The sequence below is a fragment of the Mus musculus genome, chromosome 5, assembly GCF_000001635.26.
Source record: "Mus musculus strain C57BL/6J chromosome 5, GRCm38.p6 C57BL/6J".
NCBI classification, from domain to species: Eukaryota; Metazoa; Chordata; class Mammalia; order Rodentia; family Muridae; genus Mus; species Mus musculus.
The window spans coordinates 5172115-5199247 of NC_000071.6; the positions used below are offsets into that span (position 1 = coordinate 5172115).

Here is a 27133-nt window from a genome sequence, read left to right on the forward strand (position 1 = left end):
GTCACCTACCTCACTTCATAAAACAAGGCTACCATTACTGGCGGTCACTCTAGATCACCGTGGGCACAAGAACACTGTGAATATTTAGTTTTAAGCAGCAACATTGTGATTCCAAATCAAAACCATAATATTTTAAACCTTCGATGGTAAATTTAAGAATCAGTACATAATCACTTGGACAGAATTTTGTAGTTAGTTAATGTTGTGTTTATTATGCTTATAAGTTTCACATGTCAACAAACTATGCTTGTAATTTTAATTTATGCTAAACTTCAGATTAATGGAAACATATGAAAGAATTTTAACAGTTTCCCACAACATTGAAGTGCTTTAGATGAGCTACATTTCAAATATGTGTTTAATTAGGTTTATAAGAAGAGGTTAAGAACTCAAAGAGTGATGGCTGTAAAATCACAACATTTGAATGCTTAAAGAGAACCAAGCATATTAAACTTATCAAGTCTAAAGGCAGTTAAAGTGTTTATAGAGGGCTAGAAAGAACTCAGAGGTGCAGAATGCTTGCCACTCTTCCAGAACCCTGCTTAGGTTCCTAGCGTACATACTAGGTGGCTCACAACTCTGATAATTCCAGCCCCAAGGGATCTGACTCTCTTCTGGCCTTGTGGGCACCTGCACATGCTTCACACACACACACACACACACACACACACACACACACACACACACACCACATAAATAAATAAATCCTTTTTTAAAAAGGTTTTATAACCATTGAATTAAGTTTGCATAAGGACTTAAGCATTTAGTTCCTACTTCTCTGACTATTAATGTGAGTAAAATGCCTTCCATGGCTGGTGAGATGACTCTGCATATTGGGCCAAACTTGACAAGAGAGATCTAACTCCTACAACCTTCCACACATGTGCCGTGACAGATGTGCACACATACATACATATATACATACATACATACATACAAACAAATAAACAAGCAAATGTAAGGTCATTTTTTTCAATGTCCTTCCAGGGTATCCTTATACTCTCCTAACACATCTCTACACATATAATAGTCACTAATCTGCCATTCAACATCAATGGTGGGGTTTTCACGGGAGGGGGTGTTGTTTAGTTTTTGATCCTAACACATACACTGAATATCTACCTCATTTCAGCGATAGTTAAAAGAAAGTCGGTACCTGTTATGGTTCAGATCAAGAGTAACTCCTAGAGATCCCTGCACCAAAGGCTTAGTCTCAGTGGGTAGCATTATTGGGATAGTTGGAAGTGCTGGAGACTTTAGGAGGTGAGCTGAAAGAGGTCACTGGGCTGTGCTTTTTCTCTTGCTGTAAGTCCTGTCTGCTTCCACACTTCTAAAAGTTGAGCAGCTTTCACCCACCATGCCCTTCTACTGTCACATTCCTGTTTCATGGCCAATGCAGCAGCCAACCATGGACCAAAGCCCTGAAGCTGTGAGCTAAAATAAACGTTTTGTCTTTGATCTTCTTTCCATTAATGTTTGGTGACAGTGACAAAGTCTAATATAGCACTAAGTGAACTGAACCCTTATGTTCATCTGAAAACATGAAAGAAAGAATGTATATAATGTATATAAAGAATGTATATAAAGAATGTATGTAGCAATGGACTGAAAACGTGAAAGAATGTATATAAAGAATGTATACAGCAATGGACTGAAAACGTGAAAGAATGTATATAAAGAATGTATGTAGCAATGGACTGAAAACGTGAAAGAATGTATATAAAGAATGTATATAGCAATGGACTGAAAACGTGAAAGAATGTATATAAAGAATGTATGTAGCAATGGACTGAAAACGTGAAAGAATGTATATAAAGAATGTATGTAGCAACGGACTGAAAACGTGAAAGAATGTATATAAAGAATGTATGTAGCAATGGACTGAAAACGTGAAAGAATGTATATAGCAATGAACTGAAAACGCAAAAGAATGTATATAAAGAATGTATATAGCAATGGACTGAAAACGTGAAAGAATGTATATAGCAATGGACTGAAAACGTGAAAGTATGTATATAAAGAGTGTATATAATGTATATAAAGAAAGAATGAATATAAAGAATGTATGTAGCAATGGACTGGAGATTGACTTGGTGTTAACAGTGTTTGCTATTCTTGCATAGGAGCTGAGTTTGGTTCTAGTTCACATACAGTGAAGTGACTCCTACTTGTCTATAACTCCAGCTCCAGAGATCTGATGTCCTCTTATGATGTACAGGTTCCTTATGAGGAACCAGGCATGCATGTGGTATATTTAAACATATCTAGGCAAAAACAAAAACAAAAACCCTCTCATAAACATAAAAATAAACGCATCCTTTAAAAAAAAAGGAATATCCATAGCCACTTTGGTTAAACTTAAAGCAACTTTGGAGTAAACAAGTAGATAATTTATGACACACTTATAGAGTGAAACACTATTGATTTTAATGAGCTACCAATCAACAAAACAATAGGCATGGCCTCTAAGTGCATATTACTCTGTGGAGAAGTGTTTATAAAACAGCTGGGCACTCTGGTTCTAACCATGCCAGATGCTGAAAAGAAAGCTATAGAGGTGGCAAATACGAGGAGTGGCTGGCAGTGGCAGAGTGATTGGTAGAATACATACTTAAAGGTGTGAACGTGTTCTGTGTGTTACTACAAGGATGTTACTATGTGATATCGTCTCCACAAACAGCAGAAGGAATCCTCATACAGACTGTGGCTTCAATTCATAGTGGCATATCAGTATATTCAATTCATAGTGGCATATCAGTATCCCGTGATCATTTGTAACACAAGTGCCACATTCATACAAGATGTGGATAATTAAGGAAAATCCCATGGCAAACAAGACCCTTGTCGGAAATAGCTTTAATTTCTAAACCATATGCAATTGAACATATAGAATTTTATTGAAAATTAAAATTTAAAAATGATGTGAAATTGAAAACTTTAAAAATAACTCTTAAAAACGTAATAATCTCCCTTTGGACTCTCTTTCCTACTACCACCATTTCTACAGAGACAGCCGAGGGCCTGAACACTGCCTTCTTTAATGGTAACAGAAACAGTCAAGTTTCATTCAAAACTCCAAGTGAATACATTAATAGCCTGCAAGGGTCTTTTGTTGTTGTTGTTGTGGCTAATTATAGCATTTAAGAGCTTTCCCCTAAGTTTTTGAAAGCTGAATTCAGACTCTCACATGTAATTCACTCCAACATCTGGGATTAATTGGCAGTCTTACTCAATTTCCCTGGGAGGAATTCTTGACAGATAACTGTAATTGCAAAAGCAGTTTCTGAAATTTCTATCCCAGATGAGTAATCAAGTCTTTAGGAGTTTGGACTATGAGAGTGGTAAACACTCTATGTGGTCATTTTTACATTCATATGTTGTTAGTCTTTTCCAACCCATGAGTAATAGCATCTGTAAACAATGACAGGCTCATGGTACAGATATTATGTCAATCGTAATTAGTCATCTTAGATAAAGAGCCTATTAAAAATAATTGCCAATTTCCCAATATTCAGATTCATTCTACTGAAAAAATTATATAAACTTATCTGTTACAATTTGCATACAAGACCCTCTTTTTGTAAAAAAAATAAAATAATAAAATAAATAAATAAAATAAATTATCCCTAAAAACAAAGTGGTTCTAAATTAATCACTTCTGCTGGGTATGACAGTACTTGAAAGTAATCCCAGTATTCGGGCTGATGCAAGAGGATTATGATCCCAAGGCCAGTCTAAATTACATAGCAAAATCTTGCTACAATATTTAAGAAAAAAAAAACAGTAAAAATTAAGAATAAACATCTTGTGGTAATGGTTTGTGTGCACCATTTCTCTACCATAGCAAGTCAGGCAGGAGCAAGGCCACAGTCAAGGCCACAGTTTCTCCTGGCTCTGAAGGAATCCCCAGAGAGGATTTGAATTTAGTTTTTACACAGTGTTGTTAGTGATGCTCACAGGCATTTTACGTAAATACAAGAATTGCAAAGGACTGCAATGAGGCCATTTTCTCTGTCATAGAAAAGTTTTCCTGGAGGGCTCTATGGGGCCCGTTAGAATCCCAGGAGCCCCGAGCACATGCACTCCGTTAAATGAGCCAGAGGCTCACCCAGGCATGAACATACACCACAGACCTAGAGCAGGCCAGTGTGGAGGGAAGGAACGAAGTCATGTGCTCCCGTTACACTGCAAAATCCAAGCCCCCATCGACTGTGCAGGCGAGTTGTAGTTATGGACATAATGCCTTTCCTTATGAGTCCTGCAGTAATTTACATGTTAATGCATCCATGACATAAGCTGAAGCCAGAACTCTGGCATCGTGTAGAGTACAATTAACGGTAGCCTTCTACAATTTCCTGATGACAATTTATTTGCTTCTTTCAGCGAGAAAGAATATGAACTGTGGATCTACCAAAAAACATAATCAGCAAGTATTAGAAATATTGCTAGTAAAGGGCAATATCCTTAATCCCTGTGTGACCGTGTAAGTATTATGATAGTACTAGAAGATTATTTATCATCATGGCTATTAATACACTATTAATAAAAAACAATTTACTTTCTTAGTATCTACTTAGAGAAGTTCATAACCCACACCCCCGTTAGCATCAATGGCACAGAAAGAGCCACCTCCTTGTGAAGGATTCAGACGCTCAGCAGTGTAGAGGAACTGCTTGCTAGCACACCATTTGACTCCAGTTCTCTCAGTCCACAGTCCCGTTCCTTATACTATACAGTGTGACCTTTACTAAAGGATACTATGCTGTTGTACTGAAGGAGAGCAGCATTAGACTTACTGACTCACACCTCCCCTAAGAGTATTGTTTGCAAAACTATTTTGGCAACATCCCCTACCAAGACCATTCCAACTCAGACAGGGGCTTTGGACAGACCCCTACCCAACCTTTCAGGAATTACATGGTTCTTGGCAAGTTATATCCTTTCCCTAAGAGCTTGGTTTTCCTCATGTATACTGGGGATAATGCCAGTAGATGCATCTCACAGGGCAGCTATGTGAGTCTGCTGAAGTAATGAATCCAAAGTAGGAAGTCAAACACCTGGCTTATAATCATTGCAGAGGCAATATTGTGTATTACCCTGACACTGAATTTTCTAAAACTCTATCTGCCAGAATAGGCCCTCACTTCCTGACACAGATCACAAGAATCTTTGTTTCCTAAGGTTCCTTTATATTTACAAAAGGTCTTAGTCTTAGTTAGGCTTTCCATTGCTGTGATGTGTCTAAAGGAAAGCATTTAACTGGGGCTGGCTTACAGTTTCAGAGGTTCAATCCTTTATCCTCAGAGTGAGAAGCAAGGCACCATACAGGCAGGCCCATTGCTGGAGGAGCCAAAAGTTCTAGCTCTTAATCCAAAGGCAGCTAAAGGGACTGTATCCCACACTGTTGGAGCTTTAGCATAGAAGACCTCAAAGCCTGCTCCCACAATGGCATGCTTCCTCCAGTAAGGCCAAACCTACTCCAACAAGGCCATACCTCCATACAGTGCCACTCACAGAGGGCCAAGCACTCAAACATGAGTCTGTGGGGACCAATTACAACTACACAGTCTTGGACTTCCTGGCAACACATATGAAAATGTTTTTAGTTATTTCACAAAATCTTGTTTTTGTTTTATGAGCAAGAAATGGTTCCTATTTATTTTTTACTTCCCACGGGGTGGGGGGCACTTACTAAGTGGCATCTACAACATGGCACCGAGTATTTGAAATGACAGTCTGGAAGAATGATTTTTCAGTCCCAAGCTCACATTACAAGAGTAGTGACCATCACTGGGCATGGAACTTGTCCAGCCTTCACGGGAACCTCACACAGGACAGGATAGATAATCTCCCCAACTACACAGTCCTACTAAGTGCCAGGGCACAGGCTAGAAATGAGATCAGGTTAACACAAGCCTCTGCACTCTTTTCTGCTGATCAGATAAAGAAAAGATTCCTAGCACTTTAGAAGTCCTTGTATAATTCCCTCTAAACATTATTCCTGAGTTAGAATGATTTAAATGCCATAGAGGAGTGTCTCCTGGTAGTTTGTAAAAATCATGTGTTCTTCTGTGGTCTTCCTTCTTTCAACCATCATTATGTTTTTATATTTGTGAATGAAATTCAGTGCTGAGAGTAAAGGTGGAGATATGGATTGGGAACTTATCAAAGAATGGGGAAGTCGGCACAAAGAGAATTGGAAAAATCATCACAAAAAGGTAAGGGGAGATCCTGCGAGGCTAATTCATGTTCATTAGAAAGTGAAGCCAGTCAAAGACAATAGATTCCTGAATGGTCGAAGATGCCAACCACCGAGAAGAAGACTTAGGGGGGCCACCTAGCAAAGAAGAATGCTGACTGCCCTGTTATCCCTTAAAGGTCATCCTAGTTCTCCAAGGTATCCACTGTTTATCTGAACCTTAGTGACCCTGAGAGCCTGAGGGAAAGGTGCCTGAAGGAACGTTTGCCAGTGACATTAGTGGCTTCCCCAGGAATAAACAACTGCAAGTGACAGGGGCAAATGGTTCAAATTCAACAAGTTAAGAACATTCAAGGAATTGGGAAGGTCATCATTTTTTATAACCTTCCACTGAAATATTCTCATTTTACTTATAAAATTCCATAATACATTGGTCTTTATGCTGGAATTGTTGTGTTTGTCTTACTGTAGTGTATTATTGTCCTTTTATGAAAATCATCGCATCTGCAAACGGACAAATGTCCAGCATGAAAATGTTCCTCTTCCTATGGATGGAGGTCAACAAATTGCCTCATAAAAGTGACAGTCTTCAAAAAGTCGGAATTCTAAATTAATATACATAATTTAAGTAACCATTCAAAATATTGTAAAATACCTTCTCGCTCTTCTTTAAGGACTATGATTGGATTTAATGGGGCCCACACAACTGGAAGGTTACCCTCATGTTTATTTCTCTGAGATTTTTATAAGACATGTATTTCAGCAGGTAAATGCAAGACACAGAGTGTGCTTACAAAGAATGAGTCCTCTAAAATAAGCCTCCCACTTTCAGGGAGAGACTGGATGTATGAATGTGCACGTACATACACACTACGATAAAAATTAGAACTGTATGGACTGTTATTACATATTATCACTAAGGCAGGAATTAAGAACTATCTAAAAGTATGGTGCCCAAGTTACACCTAAACCAGGAGTGGACTTTAACTTGGAAAAGACTGAAGCACACACGAGAAAAATGAGAAAAAATTATAATATAGCAGTTGTCCTGTCTTGTCTTTCCATGTTAGGTACAGATTAGCTCTCAAATTTCTTTTGCACAAATTATTCCACTATGAGGACAATAAGTTCTGCCATATTAATTGCTTTATGAAATAGTACAATTCTTAATATTAGCTAGTTCATTTTCTCAATATTTAATTGGTGATGAGTGAACTCCTACCAGGCAAGCCTTGTTTGTTTTCTAACATTCCTGAACCTGTAGAGAGGGCTGCATGTATTAAACTGGCGCTGATGTTGGTATGTTGGTCTGCAGCTCCTGGCCAAGACAGCAACAGAGCAATTGGAGCAGTCAAATTCAACTCTACTTGGGATCTTTTATATTTATATAAACTATTCAAGTCACAGAAACATTCTGATCAAGAAAGTAACAATAAATTTTATGTATTCCTTTGACATAAAAATTTAGGATGATTTTGGAAAAATTAGCATTATTGAAGTTTCAGTATTTAATATGATATCCTTCATTCTTTAAGCATATCCTTAATCTAAAAGTGTTTTGAACAAAAATTTAAACCTACAAAGAGCAAATAGCAATTTTATATACATAAACAAGCACAATTTGTCATCCAATCTTTTATTTGCTGCTATAATACTGTGTGTACTTCTGTATTTGAAGGAAGATATAATGAGGAAAACATGGGCATGCCGTTTTAATGACTTGATAAACTTTTATACTGCTTTGGGACTTCATGAAGCACATAGGTGAATCTGTAAGTACTGTGAAATATTGTAGATGTTCTGTGTAGAGTTGTGGGTAGAAGCTTTATGTGTCATTGGAGGGCAGTATGTGGCTTTTTATACTTCATAGATGAAATACAGTGCAAAAGCTAACTTAAGGTGACAGTCTGAGACTGTTCAAGCCCTTGGACTTATCCTACAAAGAGTGTTTATTCTTTTTTAGGTTACAAGAAAGTAATTGCATTGATTTGTTTTGTGAATGTGGCTCAAAGGGTGGCCAGCAAGCTTCCCTTAAGGCTGATACTTCCCCTACTGCTGGAGCCTGCCCACATGGCCCTAAGCTACACACACACACACACACACACACACACACACACACACACACACACACACACACACAAAGGCTCACAGATAACAGGACAATTGCCAAGCTTTTGCTGAGTATTTCCTTTAATTCTTTTTCTTGGGTCCTGTTCAAAATGTTAGGGTTTTGGTTTTTTTTTTTTTTTTTTTTTTTAAGTACTACTATCAACTCAATGCTCTTGGGTATACCCAGAGAACTGACTGAGCTGGCAAGTATCCAAAAAATATAAATATCCCATACTCAAGTTTCCTTTTATTTGTCCTTCTGAACTTTTCCCACAATATACTATATAGTGCATTTCTCTCACATGTGCTATTAATTAAGATTTTTTAAAAAACAAATCAAGATAGGAATTATTCAATGGTTTTAAGAAGAGATCCATTGCATTCTAAAATGTCACAAGAATATGAGCAATGCAGAGAAATCTGAATGGTTTACTTTTCTGGTTACTCCACAGGAAGATGGGATCCAATTCTGAGGTGAGGCCAGCATTCTAAGGAGCTGAGTCACCACCAGGCCTCTGTCTCCTCCACATTGACGACTCATAGGACTTTGCCTCAGGTCTGAGCTCTACTGATCTTGATCATTCTAACACTCCTCCCTACAACTCAGTTGATCTTCTGTAAATGATAGGACCAGATTACATGATCCCTTGCGCTCTTCCCAGACCTTACAAACTAGGATTAAACCCTTCAGGGGCAAGATGTCTACCCCTTCAGGTTTAGTATAGCATAGCATGAGCTTAATACCTTTGACCATACAACTCTCACAATGGCCTATCAACTTATGCTCTCCTTACTTGCTGATGCTCCCAAAATGGATGCATTCAATACCTAGTTCTATCTTCCTCTTCCTTAATGCTTCCATATAGGTCCCAAACACAATGGTAATTTAAGAAAATGAAAAGTAACCATAGAAACAAATGTTGATCAGGACAAGACTCCAGTTCACAGCAGAAGAGACTTGTGGTGAACACAGGATAGGCAGTGTTTGCAATTAGAAAATTTCTGAGCAGCCTCCATACCCACTCAGAAGGTAGAACTCCCTCTCAGCAGGCAAACTGGTGGGGTTGGGTGGCAGGGAGAGTATTTCTACTTCAGCTAGCTACTTAGCAACAACTCTCCTCTGTTCATTTCTCAGACCACAACGTATGACTATAACCATGGTTCCTTCCACTCTTAATTCTGAAACAATCGTGGCCCAATTAGTTGCTGCTTAAAATCTATTAACTCACTACCTAGTCTCTGCATTAGCTCCATTTTCATAACAGTAGGGGAACGCAGGTATCTAAGGAGTCTGTTCTTGTTCCATACCACAGCCTCTAAGGTACCAATAGGTCATAGATGAGCATATCTGTCCAGAAAGCTTAATGTAGTTAAGCACGGGAATATAAGTGTACAAGCATGTAATACTTGCAAAGAACAAAAAAGAAAGAAGAGGAAAGGGAATATCACTATTAAAGGCTACAGGATGTCAGAGAAGAGGCAGTGTTTAATGCGGTCTTTAAAAGGTGACTCGAGTAGAGTTGATGGTCTGGGGTAGGGACAGGCTAGAAAAAGCAGGTACATTCATTCCTTTGCCAGTACATTCCTCCACCAGCTGCTTCTCCCCTAGCCAGCCATAAAAATTCAACCTGTCATTTGCCACATACAATCAGCTTCTTAGTTGTACAAGTTATATAATGATTTTTTTCTCATATTGAGTTACTTTCTTGTATTGAACAAACAGTATGTTATGATTATAGCTCTTTGTCAAAAACTGACAGCCCCTGGAGATGGAAACTTGTGATCTCAGCATCTAAGGAGACAGATGTCCCAAAAGATCCTGACTTGCCAATGGTTTCCACCTTACTCTACAACAGGCTTTGTGCCTATAATCTTATAATCCAGTTTGCAACATATGAGTTTTCTCATTATTTAACTTGGTCATCTTTTATAAGTTTGAAAAATTAATCCTTTATCAAACACATTACTTGGCAATATTTTCTTCTGATTTGTGACTTGTCTCTTAGTTTTCATAGATCTGTGTTCAGGGACCACAACTTCAATTGATAAACTGTCATCTTCCATAAATTTGGCTAATCTCTAATCTGAAATCACAAGGCTTCCCAGCAGGTCTGTGTCCAGAGATTCTAAACTTTTTATATTGAATACACAAACTTAGTATTGAAATTGGTATTGGTTGCAAGGTGAGTATTGATCTGTTTTGCATTCAAACATCTAATTGTCAAGAGTAACAATTTTTGTAAAAACTACTTCTTGTCCACTTAAGATCAACTGTCTAATTTGTTAGCATTAAGTGGCTCATAATAGCCCTATAAAGACCAATGATTCCTCTAAAGTCAATAGTTATGTTTGCTCATTGGTGGTATAGTAACTCATACCTTGTTCATCTTGGTCAGTCAGGTAAAAATGTATTAATATTCGCACAGCAAAAACAAACAAAAAAAAAACATCAGCTTTCTGTTTAACTGTCTTCTCTACTGCATTTCCGTTCTCTATTTCACTGATTCCACTGTGGTTATTATTCTCCCTCTGTTTTGGGGAAATAAATAAATAAATGTGATGCTCTTTTCCAATACGCTTAGAGAAAAAGCTTAGATTTTAAGTTGAGATCATATTTCTTTTCTAAAATGTATGTTCCAGGCTCAGCTTTTCTCCCAAACACTGACTTATCTACATCCCATGAATTTTGATGATGTTTTTATTTTCATTGATATCAAAATATCAACATTCATTTTTATTTTATCTATATATTATCCAGAAATGTGTTGTTTAATTTTCAATTTTTGAATTTCACTTTTGTTCTTCATGTTCAATGTAATTGCTTAGGAGACAGAAGTGACACCTTGATGAACGCAGTCCTCTGACACAGACTTCTGTTAAGGTTTAGCCTGTGACGTATCCTCGAGAATATTCAGTTTGCTCAAAAAATGCATGAATGCACATTTTACTTGGAACTATGTGTCCAGTTGGTCACCATATCATTTCTACCTTCTACATCTTGGTTGGCTTCTTCCAATTGATATTCCAATATTTGGGGATAAATGCATGAGTAAAATTGTTGAAATGTCTATTTCTTTTATGGTCCCCCTGTATATTACAACTATTGTGTAAAGTTTATGCATTTCTAATGGGGAGATCATGCTCATGGCAGACCTTTCATCACTGTAAAATGTCCCTCTCTGCAGGAAAACTACAAAAGTATCTATCGGTATTTATTATACTTTTTATCTTGTCAGGTTTCCTATGATTAATGTTTACATATCCTACTCAACATTTACCCCGATGAGTAGCTAGAACTAAAGCTCATCTCTTCTACAAAGCATGGAGTTAACTCTTCTCTTTCTACCCAGTCTGGAACACTTTTCTCTGGTGTCCTGAATGCAGAGAGTTGAGATGCTAGAGTTCTATCCCTATCCACTGCATCTCTTCGGGGATGCTCAAATGTTTCCGTGTTCCTACTCACTGCCTTCATCTTCTTCTCCATACATTGAAATAAAAGCATACTTTGTTGATTTTTAATCATATTATTTTCTTTGTGATTATTCTGAGGAATAATCATACATAGGTTGAGTATAGTTTGCTCCAGGTTAATATTGTCTTAATATTTATTAAATGTAGCTTTTTCTCTCCCACATAAATATTATCAATATGTCATATATCTAACAATGTTACAATCACTACGTGAAATAGTCTAGTATCTTACAGATTGTATAAAATATTATAGAACTGTTTATATTTATTCACATATTGCCATTTCCAACATTCTAATTTTTTATACTAAAAAAGTGGATTCGTTGCCAAGTGCACCCAGCCTGGCATGTGCACCCAGCCTGGCATGCTTCGCTTAGTATTTCACTCAGGTTCTGCTGATTTGGACATAGCTCTGGCCTCGTTTCCAAAGGATTGTTTTGTTAGATGCAGAATTTTAATTGACAGGTTTTCATTTCCTTCTCTTTTGTTTTTTGAGTATGTCAGTACTTTCCCTTCCTGCAACTGCCACTGTAGATGAAAGGTCAGCTCGTGAGTACAGTTTTCTCTGCTATAATGAGTTGCTTGTCTCTTCCTACCGTCAAGATTTCCCTTTGTCTTTTTCTTTATGCAATTTTACTTTTAAAAAAATCTACCAGTGGGTCTCTTTGTGCTTCTTTTAATTGTAGTCTTTTGACATGTTTGCAGTCATAGGATTTTATGGTGATTTAAAAAAATCATGCCTTGCCCAATTCTTTCTCCTCTTTCCATCACACACAATGTATCTGTTTTTCAAAAGAAGCATAAAAAAAATCACATTATTTGGTATCTTCATTGACTACTTACTAAACATAAAAAAATATCTCTTAAATATGGACCTTGAAGATCCATAAAACACCAAATTCCATCAGTGAGCATGACATTAGCCATGAACTTCTGTTCATGGTGTGTCTACCTTTGACACTGCTGGGTAGCATACAGGGTATGCAGTACAACAATGTCACATCTCAAATACTCAGAAGTAGTAAATATGTGGCAGCAATTTTAAAAGTAATATGTTGCTATGTTAAAAACTATCCTACAAGGAATAAATACCAAATAGCTTTATATCTATAAGTTATTAATATAACTTTATGATTTTGCAATTTAGTTTAATTAGCCAAGAAACTTTTAAGTGAAGAATGCATTATTTTCAAACAAACGCTTTAGTTAAAAACCTCAGTTAAAATTGCTTTCTAGAAAAATATGCAACAAAATACAATTTATTTATCTCTAGGCCTCATCTTCTTTTATGCAGCTTAGATACATCCATACTGACATATTAACTCAGGATTGTTGAGAGAAATATATTCGGTAGCATGTTTAACAGCATGGCTGGGTAAAAAATGAAGAAGTACACAGGAAAATTTAGACAATTTTAAGTATTCAGAAATCTGATTTTAAATAATAGTACTAATCTCAATCTTTTACCTACTGGAAAAATCCATAATTGTATCATCCGTGTTTTAAACACGCGCGCGCGCACACACACACACACACATACACACACAGAGAGGGAGACAGAGACAGAGACAGAGAGACAAAGACAGAGAGGGGGAGGAGAGAGATGCTATGAGATTTGAATTTACCATGCTAAAATAGTTCTTTTAAACCATTAATAATATTCCTTTATGTCTGTCAGTGAGTGAAAAAAATTAACATGAATTGCTATAGAACCTTTTACAAATGACAGGCAAAATTTTGTAAATGGAAGGAAAAAAAATCCATGAGTCTAGACTATGATTCTAAGTAAGTTTATGTAAATTGACTCAATTGTTATTCTTCATGAGACTGAATACTGTAATGGGTGTCTGCCAGCTAATAGCAACAAAAATTGAAAGCTGTTGTATCATGTGACTTTACAGCCTGTGAAAATAGTAGTTTTCTTTTAGTTAATTCTGAAAATTAAAATTTTTCTTTTAGCCAAGCAGCTGCTTTCTTGGCTGGTTAAATTTGAAAAAAAAAAATCATCTTGTTTTGTCAACTGGTAACATAAGGTAAGATAGTATATTTTTGTATTGAAGACCATTTTGGAAGGATTATATAACAACTGTCACCTGAACATGCTTTTAATTGCCTAAAATTCCCCATAGACCTCTTCAGTTTTTAGCTTGCCAAGCTATTAAAGATGCTACCTCATGTAATTCTCACAACTATCCTATGCTAAATGCAGATAAGAATTATCTCTCAGGTGCAGGTAAGGAAGTTGAGACTTGGGATAAATAAGTAGGCCTTTGTGAAATAATGCCTAGTAAACAGAACTGTAACTGGAGGCTGGGACAAGTGTGTATATAAAGATAACGCATTTCTGTAGACAGTTCATGTCAGAAACTAAGAAACTGAAAGTACAAAGACTGAAGTATTTCCTCATGACCAAAGGTTAGTGGCACAATCGCCACAAGCCCTCAACATTCTCTGACTGATATAGTGTCTTTCCAAGTCTTCTCTCTCTCTCTCTCTCTCTCTCTCTCTCTCTCTCTCTCTCTCTCTCTCCTTCCCTCCCTCCCTCCCTCCCTCCCTCCCCCCCCCTCACTTTGATCGAATGAGTTTGTATCTCAACAGTAACACAGAAAGGATCTGGAATGTACTCAGGCATTTTGTTGCTTAATCTTTATTGAGTCTCTACTATGTGCTAGATAGTTCACCAGACTCTGTATCTAGTGTTGGTGTCCTTTGACAAAAATATCTGGCAACTCCAGCTTCTTAATTTGGAACATGAGGATGATTAACTTCAACCTACATCACAATAGTGAAATATTTAGATCATGTGCCTGAATATGCCCATAAGGTCTCAATTGAGGCATAACTGGTCTGTGACCTCAACAGCCTGGCCATGTAAACAAATGGCATATGAATGCTGGGTTTCAAACTTGCGCCTGTGAGACTGAACTCCCTGTGATTTCCTGTCCTCTGTCATTCTCCATAGGCTCTTTCTATTCCTCATCCCTTGTTCCAGGAAAAGCGTTGGATGTCACCCTGAAGGTCCCATGCCCAGGGCCATTGAGCTCCATGTCTGAACAGACACTTCACCCAGCAAGTTGTGCCTCCTCAGAATCACACACCTATCTCCTAAAAACAGCACTTGTCCTTTTTCTCCCTAAGTATTTCATTACCTTTTAGTCTCTCTTACACCAGCTACATGATCTGAACCAAAAATAGAGAGATGGATGGAAACATGCTTACTGAATGGCGAGAATCCCTGCAACACACCTCTTACTCATACCAAGGACTGAATTTACTGAATTACTGAATGTAACTAGCAAACTTAAATTCTCTAGACAAGAGGGTCAGCTATCTTTCCCTGTGGAAACCAAAGCCTCCTTCAAAAATGCTATCCTATGTTGGTATCTGATGATCAGCACGGAAAGGGAAGGTGAGTATGTGTGTGTGTTGGGGTGGAGGTGGGTACATCATCCCCATCATATGTCTATATAACCCACCAAACAATAATCCCTGTTCAAACACCCAAAGGCATCATTCAAGGCATCTGACTCTGAAATTTAGGTTGATAATTAAGATCTCAGGGCAGCTGAAGGATGGATATTCAGTACCTTCAGTACCAAAGAGACCAAAACAAGAGAATATGGAAGAAAACTCATACCTCTACTAGTTACTCTTAGAGACACCAGAGAAAGTGAGAAAGTAACTCTTCTTGGTCCTTCTTTTTCCTTAAATCCACCATCTATATTTTCTTTTGAATTTTATTTCCTAGTAATGGATTTTTATTTCCAAGAAATCTCATTCTTTGATTGTTTTTATTTGATAGCATCATGAACTTAAAGATTACATCTTCTGAGCTCAATAAAGTTAGTAGTATTTTTATTTTTTTTTTTTATAGATGAGGAAACCAAGGAATGGAAAAATTTTAAGGCATTCTCAAAAATCATACACTTAGGCAGAAATCCAAGCAATTTTGAATCTATATATGTTGGGCTTGAGGGTTCATACTGAAATAGTAGACTAAGCATGATGGTCACTAGACCTATTGACTAAAACTCAATTTAAGAGTCAAGCTGGAACCTCGCCTGGCCACAACCGAGAACAGATCATCTCTGTGGCCTGCCTTAGCTTCCAAAATAGCACATATAGGGCTATTGCATTTTATACAATACTGGCTTTTTTTTTTAATCTGTCAAAGAACAAACAAAAAACAAACAAACAAACAAGCAAACAAAGAACCCAGCTACTTGCAGAAATGTCCAAGTTCAGCTCAGAACTGATAAATCCTAAACTTATTAAGACCAGAGAGAGATAATTTACTCTGTCACCTACTGCATTTGATCAAATGATGTGTTAATGTAGAGGAAAACATAGCTAAAACTTCACTTAATATTCTCCTAACAATTCAATATTGACAAGACACAAATATAGAACCACAGCAGTCCTCTCAGCCCTCTCCAACATTGCTCTCTGGATTTGTTACAGAGGGTGATTGTGGCCTGGGAGCCCCTCTTCCCCTCTGTGCAAACTCTCTCAATGGAGTCCTTCTAGACAGCCAAACACAAGAGCACCTGTGTCAAAGAAGAGAAGGGGGGGGGGAGGGAGGGAGGGAGGGAGGGAGGGAGTTAGGGAAGGAGGGAGGGGAGGGGAGAAGAGAGAGAGGAAGAGAGGGAAAGAGATAATGAGAGGGGGAGAGAGAATGAGAGAGAGAGAGAGAGAGAGAGAGAGAGAGAATGACAGGGAGACAGGGAGAGAGAGAGGGAGAGGGGGAGCGAGGGAGAGAAAGAAAGAGAGAAGGAGAGAGGAAGAGAGGGAGAGAGGAAAGCCCTGTCAGCAATGAGAGGTGCTTTCTCTCCATTAGGGGGATGGTGGGAGGTGTGTCCTGGCATCCAGCCCTTTGACAACAGGACTTAGTTTATAACCAAGAATGATTACACACATATCAACTCAGTCCTACCAGAGAAGATATATATTCATTAGACTATATACCTGGACAAAACAGATTGTGGGATGGCCTAGGAAGCTAAGATTTATAATATTTAACCTTTTGAATTAATGTGTCTATAATCACAATAATCACTTTGAGGAACTGTCAAAAATAGACCTTTATCACACTACATATATTTAGTAGCCTTTGGAATCAGTTCTTCCTGATGCCAACCTCAAACTAACTACCAATGCCTTAACCATGCTAACTGACATGACAATTCATATCCTTACAAGTCATAGACCTTGTCTTGTAATCACAGAGGAAAAGTCATATTTTTATACAGAAAATGAAAAATAACAAATAGCCAAGTCACGTTGGAGAATGGTAATAAATGTTAATGTTCACTCATTTGTCACATATGTACTTCTATAAAGAGGAAAAGAAAGGCAATGTGATCATCCTACATTGCATATCTATCTGCTAAGCTTTGGACAAGGGCAGCTGTAGACTCCTGGCATTTCAAATGTACCTGTGGACATTTCAAATCTCATCTGAGACTAGAAAAAAAAACTGTACCTCATTGAAAAATATTTCCCCAAACTCCCGTCTCCCTGGGGCTTCAGAGTGTGGCTTGACTTGCCAACAGGCCACCCAAGTGTAATTAAATAAAATAAGCTCACACTAGTTTAAAGGAGGCCTAAGTTCAGTGAGTGGCATCTTTCACAGAGACACAGAGAAGGAGACCATGTAAACACAGAAGCAAATATATATATAAGGATATGAATTGTAATGTCAGTTAGCATGATTGATTAAGACATTAGTAGTTTGAGGGTGGCAGCAGGAAGAACTGATTCATACACACACACACACACACACACACACACACACACACATACACACACACACACCCTCAAAGGTCCCGAAGGATTGCCAGGAGCCAGGCAAAGTAAGCAGAAACTGAGCAATAGTCTCACAGAAAGCCTGGCCTTATCAGTGTTTTGAATTTGGACTCCTAGCTTAGCTTATCACTGAAGCTACAGATGAGTGATGTACCAGCACAAATACTAAATTTAGCATGGTTAATTTCCAACTGAATTATAAACAAATGAGATAAAACTAACATTCATTAGTTACAAGCTAAATCATACATATATAGACACATAAATATAGCAGATGTCTATAAGTAAAGACTGATAGCGTTATCAAAAAAGCAATGAATATTTTTGAAGATACTATATATACACGAGAAAGACATGAGGAAGATAATCAAATCTGTCAAATACCACAGCTGTTAACAGCTCAGTTATCAGCAGCTTCATTTTCCATTTCTTAATGTTATCACATTTATAAAATAATAACTCATAACTTAAGTGCCTAATTTTCTGCAACAGTAGAAGTATCTTAATTAGAAACTTGAATGTTAACTGTGAAAGTTAGCTACTCATTTTATGAGCAGGTTTTTTCCAAATATCTAACATAAAAGGTGCTGGCTTTTCCCCCTCTCAGTTGCTTCTCAACTTCTAAACAACTCCTCCTTTCTAGTATCATAATTTGGTATTAAAAACACAAAATATTTTCATAGCATAACTAATAAAATACACAGAGAAATATTAAAGAGTGGCCCAGCAGCTCTTGAGCTCACTAAGCCCAGCGTTTAACCCGTTTTCCTGGGTCCACCTCCCAAGTACTAGGATTATAGACATTTGCCACCATGCTTGCCAAACATTGGTACTGCTTTCTTTCATGTGTATTTTGTTTATAAAGTATTTAGATATCTGTGTATGCTTACCTAAGCAAAGTACTATACATTCAAGAATCCATAGAAATGACAACTGTTTCCCTTGCCGTGATGGTCAGAAACCTTAATGAAAACGTTGTGATATCAGATCTACAAAGTGATAGTACAGAATAAGGTAGCGAAAGGCAGGGTCCTAAGACATTTTACCCACTCCATCCCAAACCTTTCTCTGTGCTCCGGGGCCTCTATCAGAAGTACTGCAAGCTGTGAGGATGCCACACAAGGATTCTAAGTTAAAACAGGAAAGCGGACCTTTGCCACTCATGTCATCTTGCTAAGCTGCCATAAAAGACATTGCAAGTTTGAAAGTACCTAAACCTAAGTTAAGCCACTGTATGTGCTCGATCTTAACAAGATGAAATTCCATCTGGAGACACAAATCTAGGCAAGATTAGGGTTGCTAAGCATTTCCACTTTGTGTGAAAATTATGTTAAAGTCTAAATTCCAAGGTGATCTGATAAGTGGAAAGCAGGCTCTTGAAATCCACTTCCCTGCGCACGAGGCTTTCCCGATTCTCAATCTTTATGCTGTTGACATCTTAAGAATGAAGAATTGGCCAGAATACCAGAATTGAGGTAAAATCAAATTTCAGCTCTCTCCATCTCATTGAACCAGCTCTAATGTTCCCTCCACAGTGGAAAAGTAGCCTATCTCAAGTGTCACACCCTCTCAAATGTTTCCTGTTCTCCCACTAGATACACATATGAGTCTCTGTGTGTGTACTTCTAAAGCTGTGACTGACAACCAGCCAGCAGTAGCAATAGACTTTGTCTCTACAGACAGGAAGAGAAGTCAGGATAGAAATATACATCTAAAACTGACCCATTGTACAATTCTTCTTATTATCATGAAGTCATTTTACTTCTACTAAAAATTCAGGGGATAAAACATGGCTCAGAGGTTTGGACTACTTGCTGCTCTTGAAGATGACCAAAGTTGAGTTCCGAGCTCCCACATGGTGGCTCACAATCAGGAACTCCAGTTCTGTGGGAGCTGATACACTCCCATGGGCTCTGCAGTCACTGAGCATATACCTATATGTTAACAAACAATCATACGCATAAAGTACAAATAAATATTTTTTAAAATACCACATAGAAGTCAGGCCTTATGAGAAAAACCTCCCAATATAATATTTAAAGAAATCACAATGTTCTAATTCTTCTACCACTGTCTATTACAGGAATATGAGAAATCTGAATTTCAAGAATCCTCAGGAAGTCAGAAACATCACATAAATGTAGAAAGTTTATAACCAATGACATGATCCAACCCTACCTTCTGCAAGTAAGGCTTCCAGGGCCATAAACTATGAAGTAGTGTTATTGGCTGAACTATGCCTTTTCCCATCAAAAATATTTTGTATGCTGTATCCCAAACCCTAGAACCTTAGTGCATGGCTGGCTGTGTGTACGAACAGAAGTAAGTTAAAATGAGGTCATTGGGGTAGGGTCTAGCTCAGTCTGAGCAGTATCCTTTTAGAAAGAAGACATTTGTGTATGAACAGGGACAGAATCATAACCCAGAGACAAAGTGACAAGATACCTATCTATAAGCCAAGAAGGAATCCTTGAAAGATCCTCTCTCACAGCTGGAAGAAAGAGATTCATGGTACCTTGACATTGCTCTCCCAGCCTCCAACACTATGAGGCACTAACAATCAATGACTGGGCAATACACCATCTGAGGTACTGTGTCCTAGAGGCCTGGCAGCCTGTTAAGGTGGTTTCATGTTGTCCACACAGTTAAAACCCAGAATCCCAGACTTCAAAGCCACTCTGTATAGATTGCCTTGGCTAGCAGTAAACTTCTGATTTGCTTGGGAAGTTCTTGGCCTCAAAGATTGATCTTGCCTCTTACTTTTGCTCTGAGCTTTTCTCTGGCCTCTGGTGCTATCCTCCTGCACCTCAGGTGCCCCAGCCATGTATTTTATACTGTGCATCTTCCGATATATTGAGCCAAATACATCTCTGTTCTAAATTTAACACAATAAAACTCAAAACCTTATTATTTTAGGTGTCTTGATAAAATATGCTGTTTATATTCAACAGCTGTGAGCTCCATCCCCAAACCATTAGGTATTTTCAAATAGATATCTCATGAACTCAGAACTCAAAATGCACAAACAAAACACTCCTATGGAGCAAAACCCACTGACTGCCACATGACTGCCACTAATTGAAACCACCTTATGAAAACCATCCCCACTCTTTCTTTACTCTGGGCAAAGATGCTGAGTGTCTACATCTGCTTAGTTTCTGTATCTGTTTAGACAGTAACTTCTCCATCCAGTTGTCAGCTTATCATCTCATTTCTAGCTGGAGGTCCAGCTGACATCTTAGCACACTTCACTAGTGGAGAAACTTCCAGAGGATTCACAATGCTTCTGAAATAATCCAGCATCTCTATGGCATGGCATGTTATTCTTTGACTTATTATTTCAATCTTCTGCCTGCCACCTGGATGACAGATTCCTCATGAGCACCATCTGTATAGAATACGCCATCTTATTTACTGACTCTAGCTTAATGATGCACCACAAGTCATTCTGTAAGCTGTTGCTGGGACGATGTCAGACAAGGTCACTAACTTCATTAAAACTCTACATATGAACAGAGTCAGGGGAATATGTCACATTCCAGTAAGAACTGTAATGGAAATGATCAGGGTTAATGGCATGGGGAACTGCATAAAGATGGGTGAGAAAGAGCTGCTATTTTAGATAGGATGGCCAAAAGAAATTTCTCTGAGAAGAGGACATTTGAGTTTATAGCTGGTATCTAAAAGCAGCCAATGAAAAGCATTAAAGGCAGTGTCAGAGTACATGTGAGGGCCCTGAGATGAGACACTATGGAACAAAAGAAAACAAAAGGAGCCCATATCCTTGGTCCAGGGTATTAAAGGGGGCATTAATAAAACATGGCTTGTATTTTTATGTTATGATAGTTTTAAAGTAGAGAAGAGACAATAAGAATGGCAGCGTAGAGAGTATAATTTAAGAGTCACTGCAACAATCCAAGGGAGACCTGATGACACCTGGGCTACAGTGAAGAGATGTGAATCAACTATGCACAGAGTTAAGCCACCTCATAGAGATTTACCCGACAGAACTACCTTTGGCTAATTTGGATAGACAACACCAGGAATTACCATTACTTGTGTAAAGAGAATACTGTATGGGGTGTGATAGAACAGAATTAAATTTGTGTTTTAGGCAGTTTGTTACACCAGCTGTACTTGGTTGTGATATCTTGTTCTTCTTAGAGACTGTTGAATTCAAGGGTAAATCTCCAGAAGGTGGATGGATTCATGAAGTGGACACGTAGACAAGGACTCAGCTAAACAAGTATATGCACAGAAGTCAACAGCTTCTAACTGCTATTTAAACGTAGGAGTGAGTGTTTATCAGAGCAAAGAGGGCTTTTTTTTTTCTCTCCTTAGCCTGTACAAACTCAAAGGTCAACACGGGATAAAGAGAAAAGCCACCCTGCCTGGATTTTCTGATGTGGCAGAAAAGATTCTCTCAGTCATGTGCAATCTGCTAAAAAGTTAGACAAAGAAACCCAGAAAAGTTTGTGTTTGGTTTAGAACAAAGAGACAATGGGTAAACTTTCTATGAAGCTTCAGTTAAATGGTAAGAAAGACAAATGGAAAGGAAGAATGAGATGAGAAAGTAGAAATAAATAGGACTTCAGTAAGAGTGTCCTGGCTAGTTCTATGATACCCTGACACATGCTAGAGTCATTCTGGAAGATGGATACTCAATTGAGAAAAATGCCCCTAGCAGACTGGCCTGTGGGAAAGCCTGTGGTACATTTTCTTGATGATTAAATGTGGAAGGGCCCAGCCTGTTGGGGTTAGTGCTGGGCAGGTGGTAGTGGGAGGTAAAAGAAAGTAGGGTAAGCCAGCCTTGATTAAGCAGCGTTTCTCCATACCTTTTGCATCAATTCCTGCTTCCATATTCCTACCCTGCTTGAGTTCCTTGCCTGACCTCCTTGACTGATGAACTGTGATATGGAAGTGTAAGAAAAATAACTCTTTCCTCCCCCAAGTTGCCTCTGGTCATGGTATTTTATCACAGCAACAGAAACCCTAATTAAAAGAGAAAGAGAAAAAGAAGAAGGAAGACTAGCAGCAGCAGCATCGTCGCCGTCATCATCATCATCGTCATCTTTGTCATCATCATTGTCATCACTAAGTGACAATCCAGAAGATAACAGAATGGATTTAATCTGTCAATACCTTCAAATATTAAGTGGCAAATCACCAATACATCATTGGATCAGAACCAAACCTTGCACTGGTCTATTTGATGGGAGAACAAACTGAGGTCTTAGAGAAAGATAATTTGCATTTTTAAATGATGTACAAGTGAAACTACTAATTCTAAGTGTTATGGCAGTGAACTGTAAAATTTCCACTAATATGATGGCTCTCAATAAGAAGTGAAACCCTCCTATGCATGAGTGAACAAGGCAAAAGACAAATCAACTTTATTTCATAAAACTAAAGCCTTATGCAAAAATTTACTACATTAAAAGAGAACTCTCAGAAAAATAACAGGGTGATGAGACATTTAACAACGCAACTGCCCTGCTCAGCATGTCTGGAGAGGCAGACTACTTACCGTGCTATTAGCAACACATAACTACAAAATCAGAGAATATTAGTGTGCCTACCTTCCCTGATGGCTGTGAAAGGTGTGCCCTCTTCTTCCTGCAGCCGGATCACCTTTAGAGCCACCAGCTTCCCATTCACTCTGCAGGAAACCAAAGAGCAGAAAGTGACTTTGCAGAACTGTATGTCTGCTTTTGTTCTAATTATGCCCCTTAACATTTCTAGGCCATGAAAGTTTGCATAAACAATGTCAGCGACTCGATTGTACTGCCATAGCCATCCTGAATTCAGCAAGGCTGGGAATTCTAGACCATCATGAATGTTTGTATCGTGAATACACGTGCAATGGGCTAAGATCAAACTTAATATTTCGGTGAGGTAGGGAAACTAGAGTTCAAAACAACCACCTGAAAATGGATCTCAGTCTGATTAAAAACAAATCAGTGAAGACAACATTCCCCTCTGTTTCCCAAAGCTGCACCTTCAGTCTTGGATAGAGACTGCGTCTCATCTTCCCTCCTACTTTTCTCTCTCAGCAACACTCACCTGCCCAGGCACACACATGCGCCACCCCACACCATCTTTTGCATTTTTAAAATAAGAGCCTCTGAATAACTAACTCTATTTGACCCAGTTGTGTTTTATGTTATATGACCAAAAACTTGGTGAATATACTATTACAAATTACAAAAGACATAACCAAAGCAGAGGTTCTTTTAAACACTTTCTGTATGTGTGTCAGCGCTAATCAAAAGTAAGATTACACTTTGAAGATAATGTTTTACTCACTCAATTCTGTCAACTATCAACATCACAGAAATAACTACACATTCCAGTCCTCTTGATTGCTTTATTTTCTATATTTACTATGCCTGGTAGAATAATTTCTTTTGTTGCATGGTTCATTAAAATGTTTTAAAGGTGATATGAAAATATAAAAAATAAAAAAAAATTAAAGAAAAACAAACCATTCTAAAATGGTCCTTCAGCCACCCAGCTCCTGTGTTCTGAAGCCAGCAGCTATCTCTGTTCAGGTGCGCTTTCCAGTCTAGAGCCCTTCTTATACATAAGTTATGTAGGTACATTTGTGTCCCATAAATAAATTGGCAAATATATACATATATATTCACATGCAAAGTGCAGAAAATCACATAGAAAATGTTGATATATTATATACTGTATATATACTGTAACCCTTGTATAAGTGAAACATACTTAATTTTGTACTAGTCTTCAAATGATAGGCATTTAGTTTATTCACAATATTCTGTTTCTACAGTGATACAATATATATTCTTATATATTTTACCCATAATTTTATTTTTTAATTTTTATTTATTTAACAAATTTTTATTAGCTATTTTCTTCATTTACATTGCAAATGCTACCCCGAAAGTCCCCTATACCCTCCCCCTCCCCTGCTCCCCAACCCACCCATTCCTACTTCCTGGTTCTGACATTCCCCTGTACTGGGGCATAGATCCTTCACAGGATGATGGATTGATGGCCATTGATAGCTAACTAGGCCATCCTCTGCTACATATGCAGCTAGAGACACGATCTCTGGGGGTACTGGTTAGTTCATATTGTTGTCCACCTATAGGTTTGCAGACCCCTTCAGCTCCTTGTTTACCCATAATTTTATATGTGGAAATAGCAAATTTCTAAAGAAAATATATATACAAGGTCAAGACACATATACAATTGTGAATATTATTTTTGATGAAAATTCAAATTTTACACTACATAGCAGAAACCAACTTCCCTTTCCTATAGCATCAATGCTAGTTCCTATTTCTTCCCGCTGTTTTCTCTATGTTATCAGTATTTAATTTTGCTAATCTTATAGTTTCTTATTATAATTTTGATTGCTACCAGAAATATTCAGAGGGACGAAAATGAAGAGCTCATGTGACCCAGAGAATCCTGTGTCTGAGTCTGGAATATGAATGCTAATGTCTTTAAAATAAAAAAATAAAAATCACAATATCTAACTAACATATGCTTGTTCAAAAATCTGCCTGCCCCAGAAGGGAAACCCAGCAGCTAAAGTCCTCATCACAATCCAACTGCCAGGCGGCGTTTCTCCACGAACCCACTGAGACCGCATTAATACTGCTGATGGCAACGGGATATGGACATGGTGTTACAAGGCCCCACCATGTGCAGACTATCTCCTGGAAGCCAGGATTTGTGATGCTTTGCCCGCATCTCCCCAGGGAAGAAAGACTTCACAGTTTTCTCTTCAGCGACCGACCTCCTTTCCTGAATGCATCACCTTGACTTTTCCAAGTTAAGCTGGCTTCAGAGCCTGTGATCTCCACTTCGTGCTACAGGACTAAGGAGGCCATCGGCAGGGCTTGAGGCTGCCATAGTCAGAAATGACAGCTGCACAGACTTCTCAGCCCAGCTGAGATCATCAGTGGCTCCCACGGAAGTCAGTGGCTGGTTCCAGGAAGGCCTTGGAATTTTCCCCTCACTCAGAGACATTTTCCTCTCACCCATAAAACACACACACACACACACACACACACACACACACACACACACTACCTTCTTCCCACACAACTTCCTAGTTCCCCTGGGAACTAAATTAAATTGTAGGTGCCAGGAACTGAATTCTGCATCTCATGCTTCTAATGGCCATGCACAAACATGCCCTCAGACCATGAAACATGGCTGGCCATTAGCATAACGGAAAGCAAAGAGCAAAGGCTACTTACTCCTGTGATGCAACTAAAGCCAGTGAGGTGGTAGAAGTAAGAATGGCCTTCATAGGCTCCTATATTTGAATGCTTAGTAATCAGGAATTAGAATTGTTTGAGCCGAGTAGATGCATCAGGAAAGCATATAACTGGGAGTTATACTTGTTGGAGAAAGCATATAACTGGGAATGGACTCTGAGGTTTCAAAAGCCCACATCAGTCCCAGGTGCTCACTTCTCCTCCCTCTCCCCTTCCCCCTCTTCCCTTCCCCCCTCCTCCTCTCCCTGTGCCCTTCCCCTCTCTCTCCCTGCATATGGATCAGAATATAGCTCTCAGATACTGCTCCAGTGCCATGCATGCCACCATGCCTACAACATGATGATAACAATGGACTAACTCTGAATCTTTAAACAAGGCCCCCAGTTAAATGCTTTGTTTTATAAAAGATGCCTTGATCATAGTGTCTCTTCTCAGCAATAGAACGATGACTGAGAAGGTCAGAATCTGAGCACTCTCAAAGATCAATCCACATCATTCTATGGTGCTAAAAACATTTATTTTTTAATTTACCTTCTATAAATACAAGAATCAGTTTAACGAATAATAATTCTGCAATTTCCAAGAACTGAAACGTCAAGTGTTAAGATGTCAAAGTGATTGATTGGTTGGTGAGTTTCTGGGCTGGCTGGTTTGTTGGTTGGTTTTAAATTTTTATTTGGTTTAAAGTGCCTGAGTGTTTTATCTGCAAATGAGCCTGTTCATCAGGTCTGTGTGTGGTGTCTAAGGAAGGCAGAGACAGACGTCAAAGCTGCTGAAGCTAGAGATGGTTGTGAGCCACCAAGTGGGTGCTGGGAATCCACGTCAGGTCTTCTGGAAGAGCCTGTGCTCCTATCTTCTGAGTCTTCTCTCCAGCCCCGGGTGTTACTGGGTTCAGTGGACTAGGGTCATCTCAGTTGCTGCTGAAACTGTTGTACTGATTATGTCACATGAAATTAAAACTGTCTTTAGAATTTAAGTTCCAGATATAAAGAGACTGCTTCATTCACTGGTGTGAGTCCAGTATCTAGAACCTTCCAGACACAGAGTATATTTTACAATGACTACAGATGTTGTTAATTCATGGAGGTTTTGCCCTTCATTAATGCCACATGAATATAAAATAAGGTAGAAAATTTATTTCTAAAGTTTCCAGTGATACCAAAATTTTACAAAGCTTTCAACATCGTCATTTCTGTTTGGCTTTACAATGTCTTAACTGCTAAGCCATCTTTCCAGCAGCTTCAAGATTTCTGTTGTCCTTTTCTTCTGGGAGGACTTTCTGGTTTTG

General features: G+C 38.4%; 1 protein-coding gene across 5 annotated transcripts in view; it reads right to left on the reverse strand.

The window, feature by feature from the left end:
• Cdk14 (cyclin-dependent kinase 14) overlaps positions 1 to 27133 on the reverse strand; it is a 576868-nt gene that overhangs the window by 368731 nt on the left and 181004 nt on the right. For all 5 annotated transcript variants that reach the window (NM_011074.3, XM_006503544.4, NM_001310448.1 and 2 more), the window contains one exon: positions 23164 to 23243. In NM_011074.3, coding sequence (NP_035204.2) covers positions 23164 to 23243 — 80 coding nt within the window. The remainder of the gene's footprint in view (positions 1 to 23163; positions 23244 to 27133) is intronic.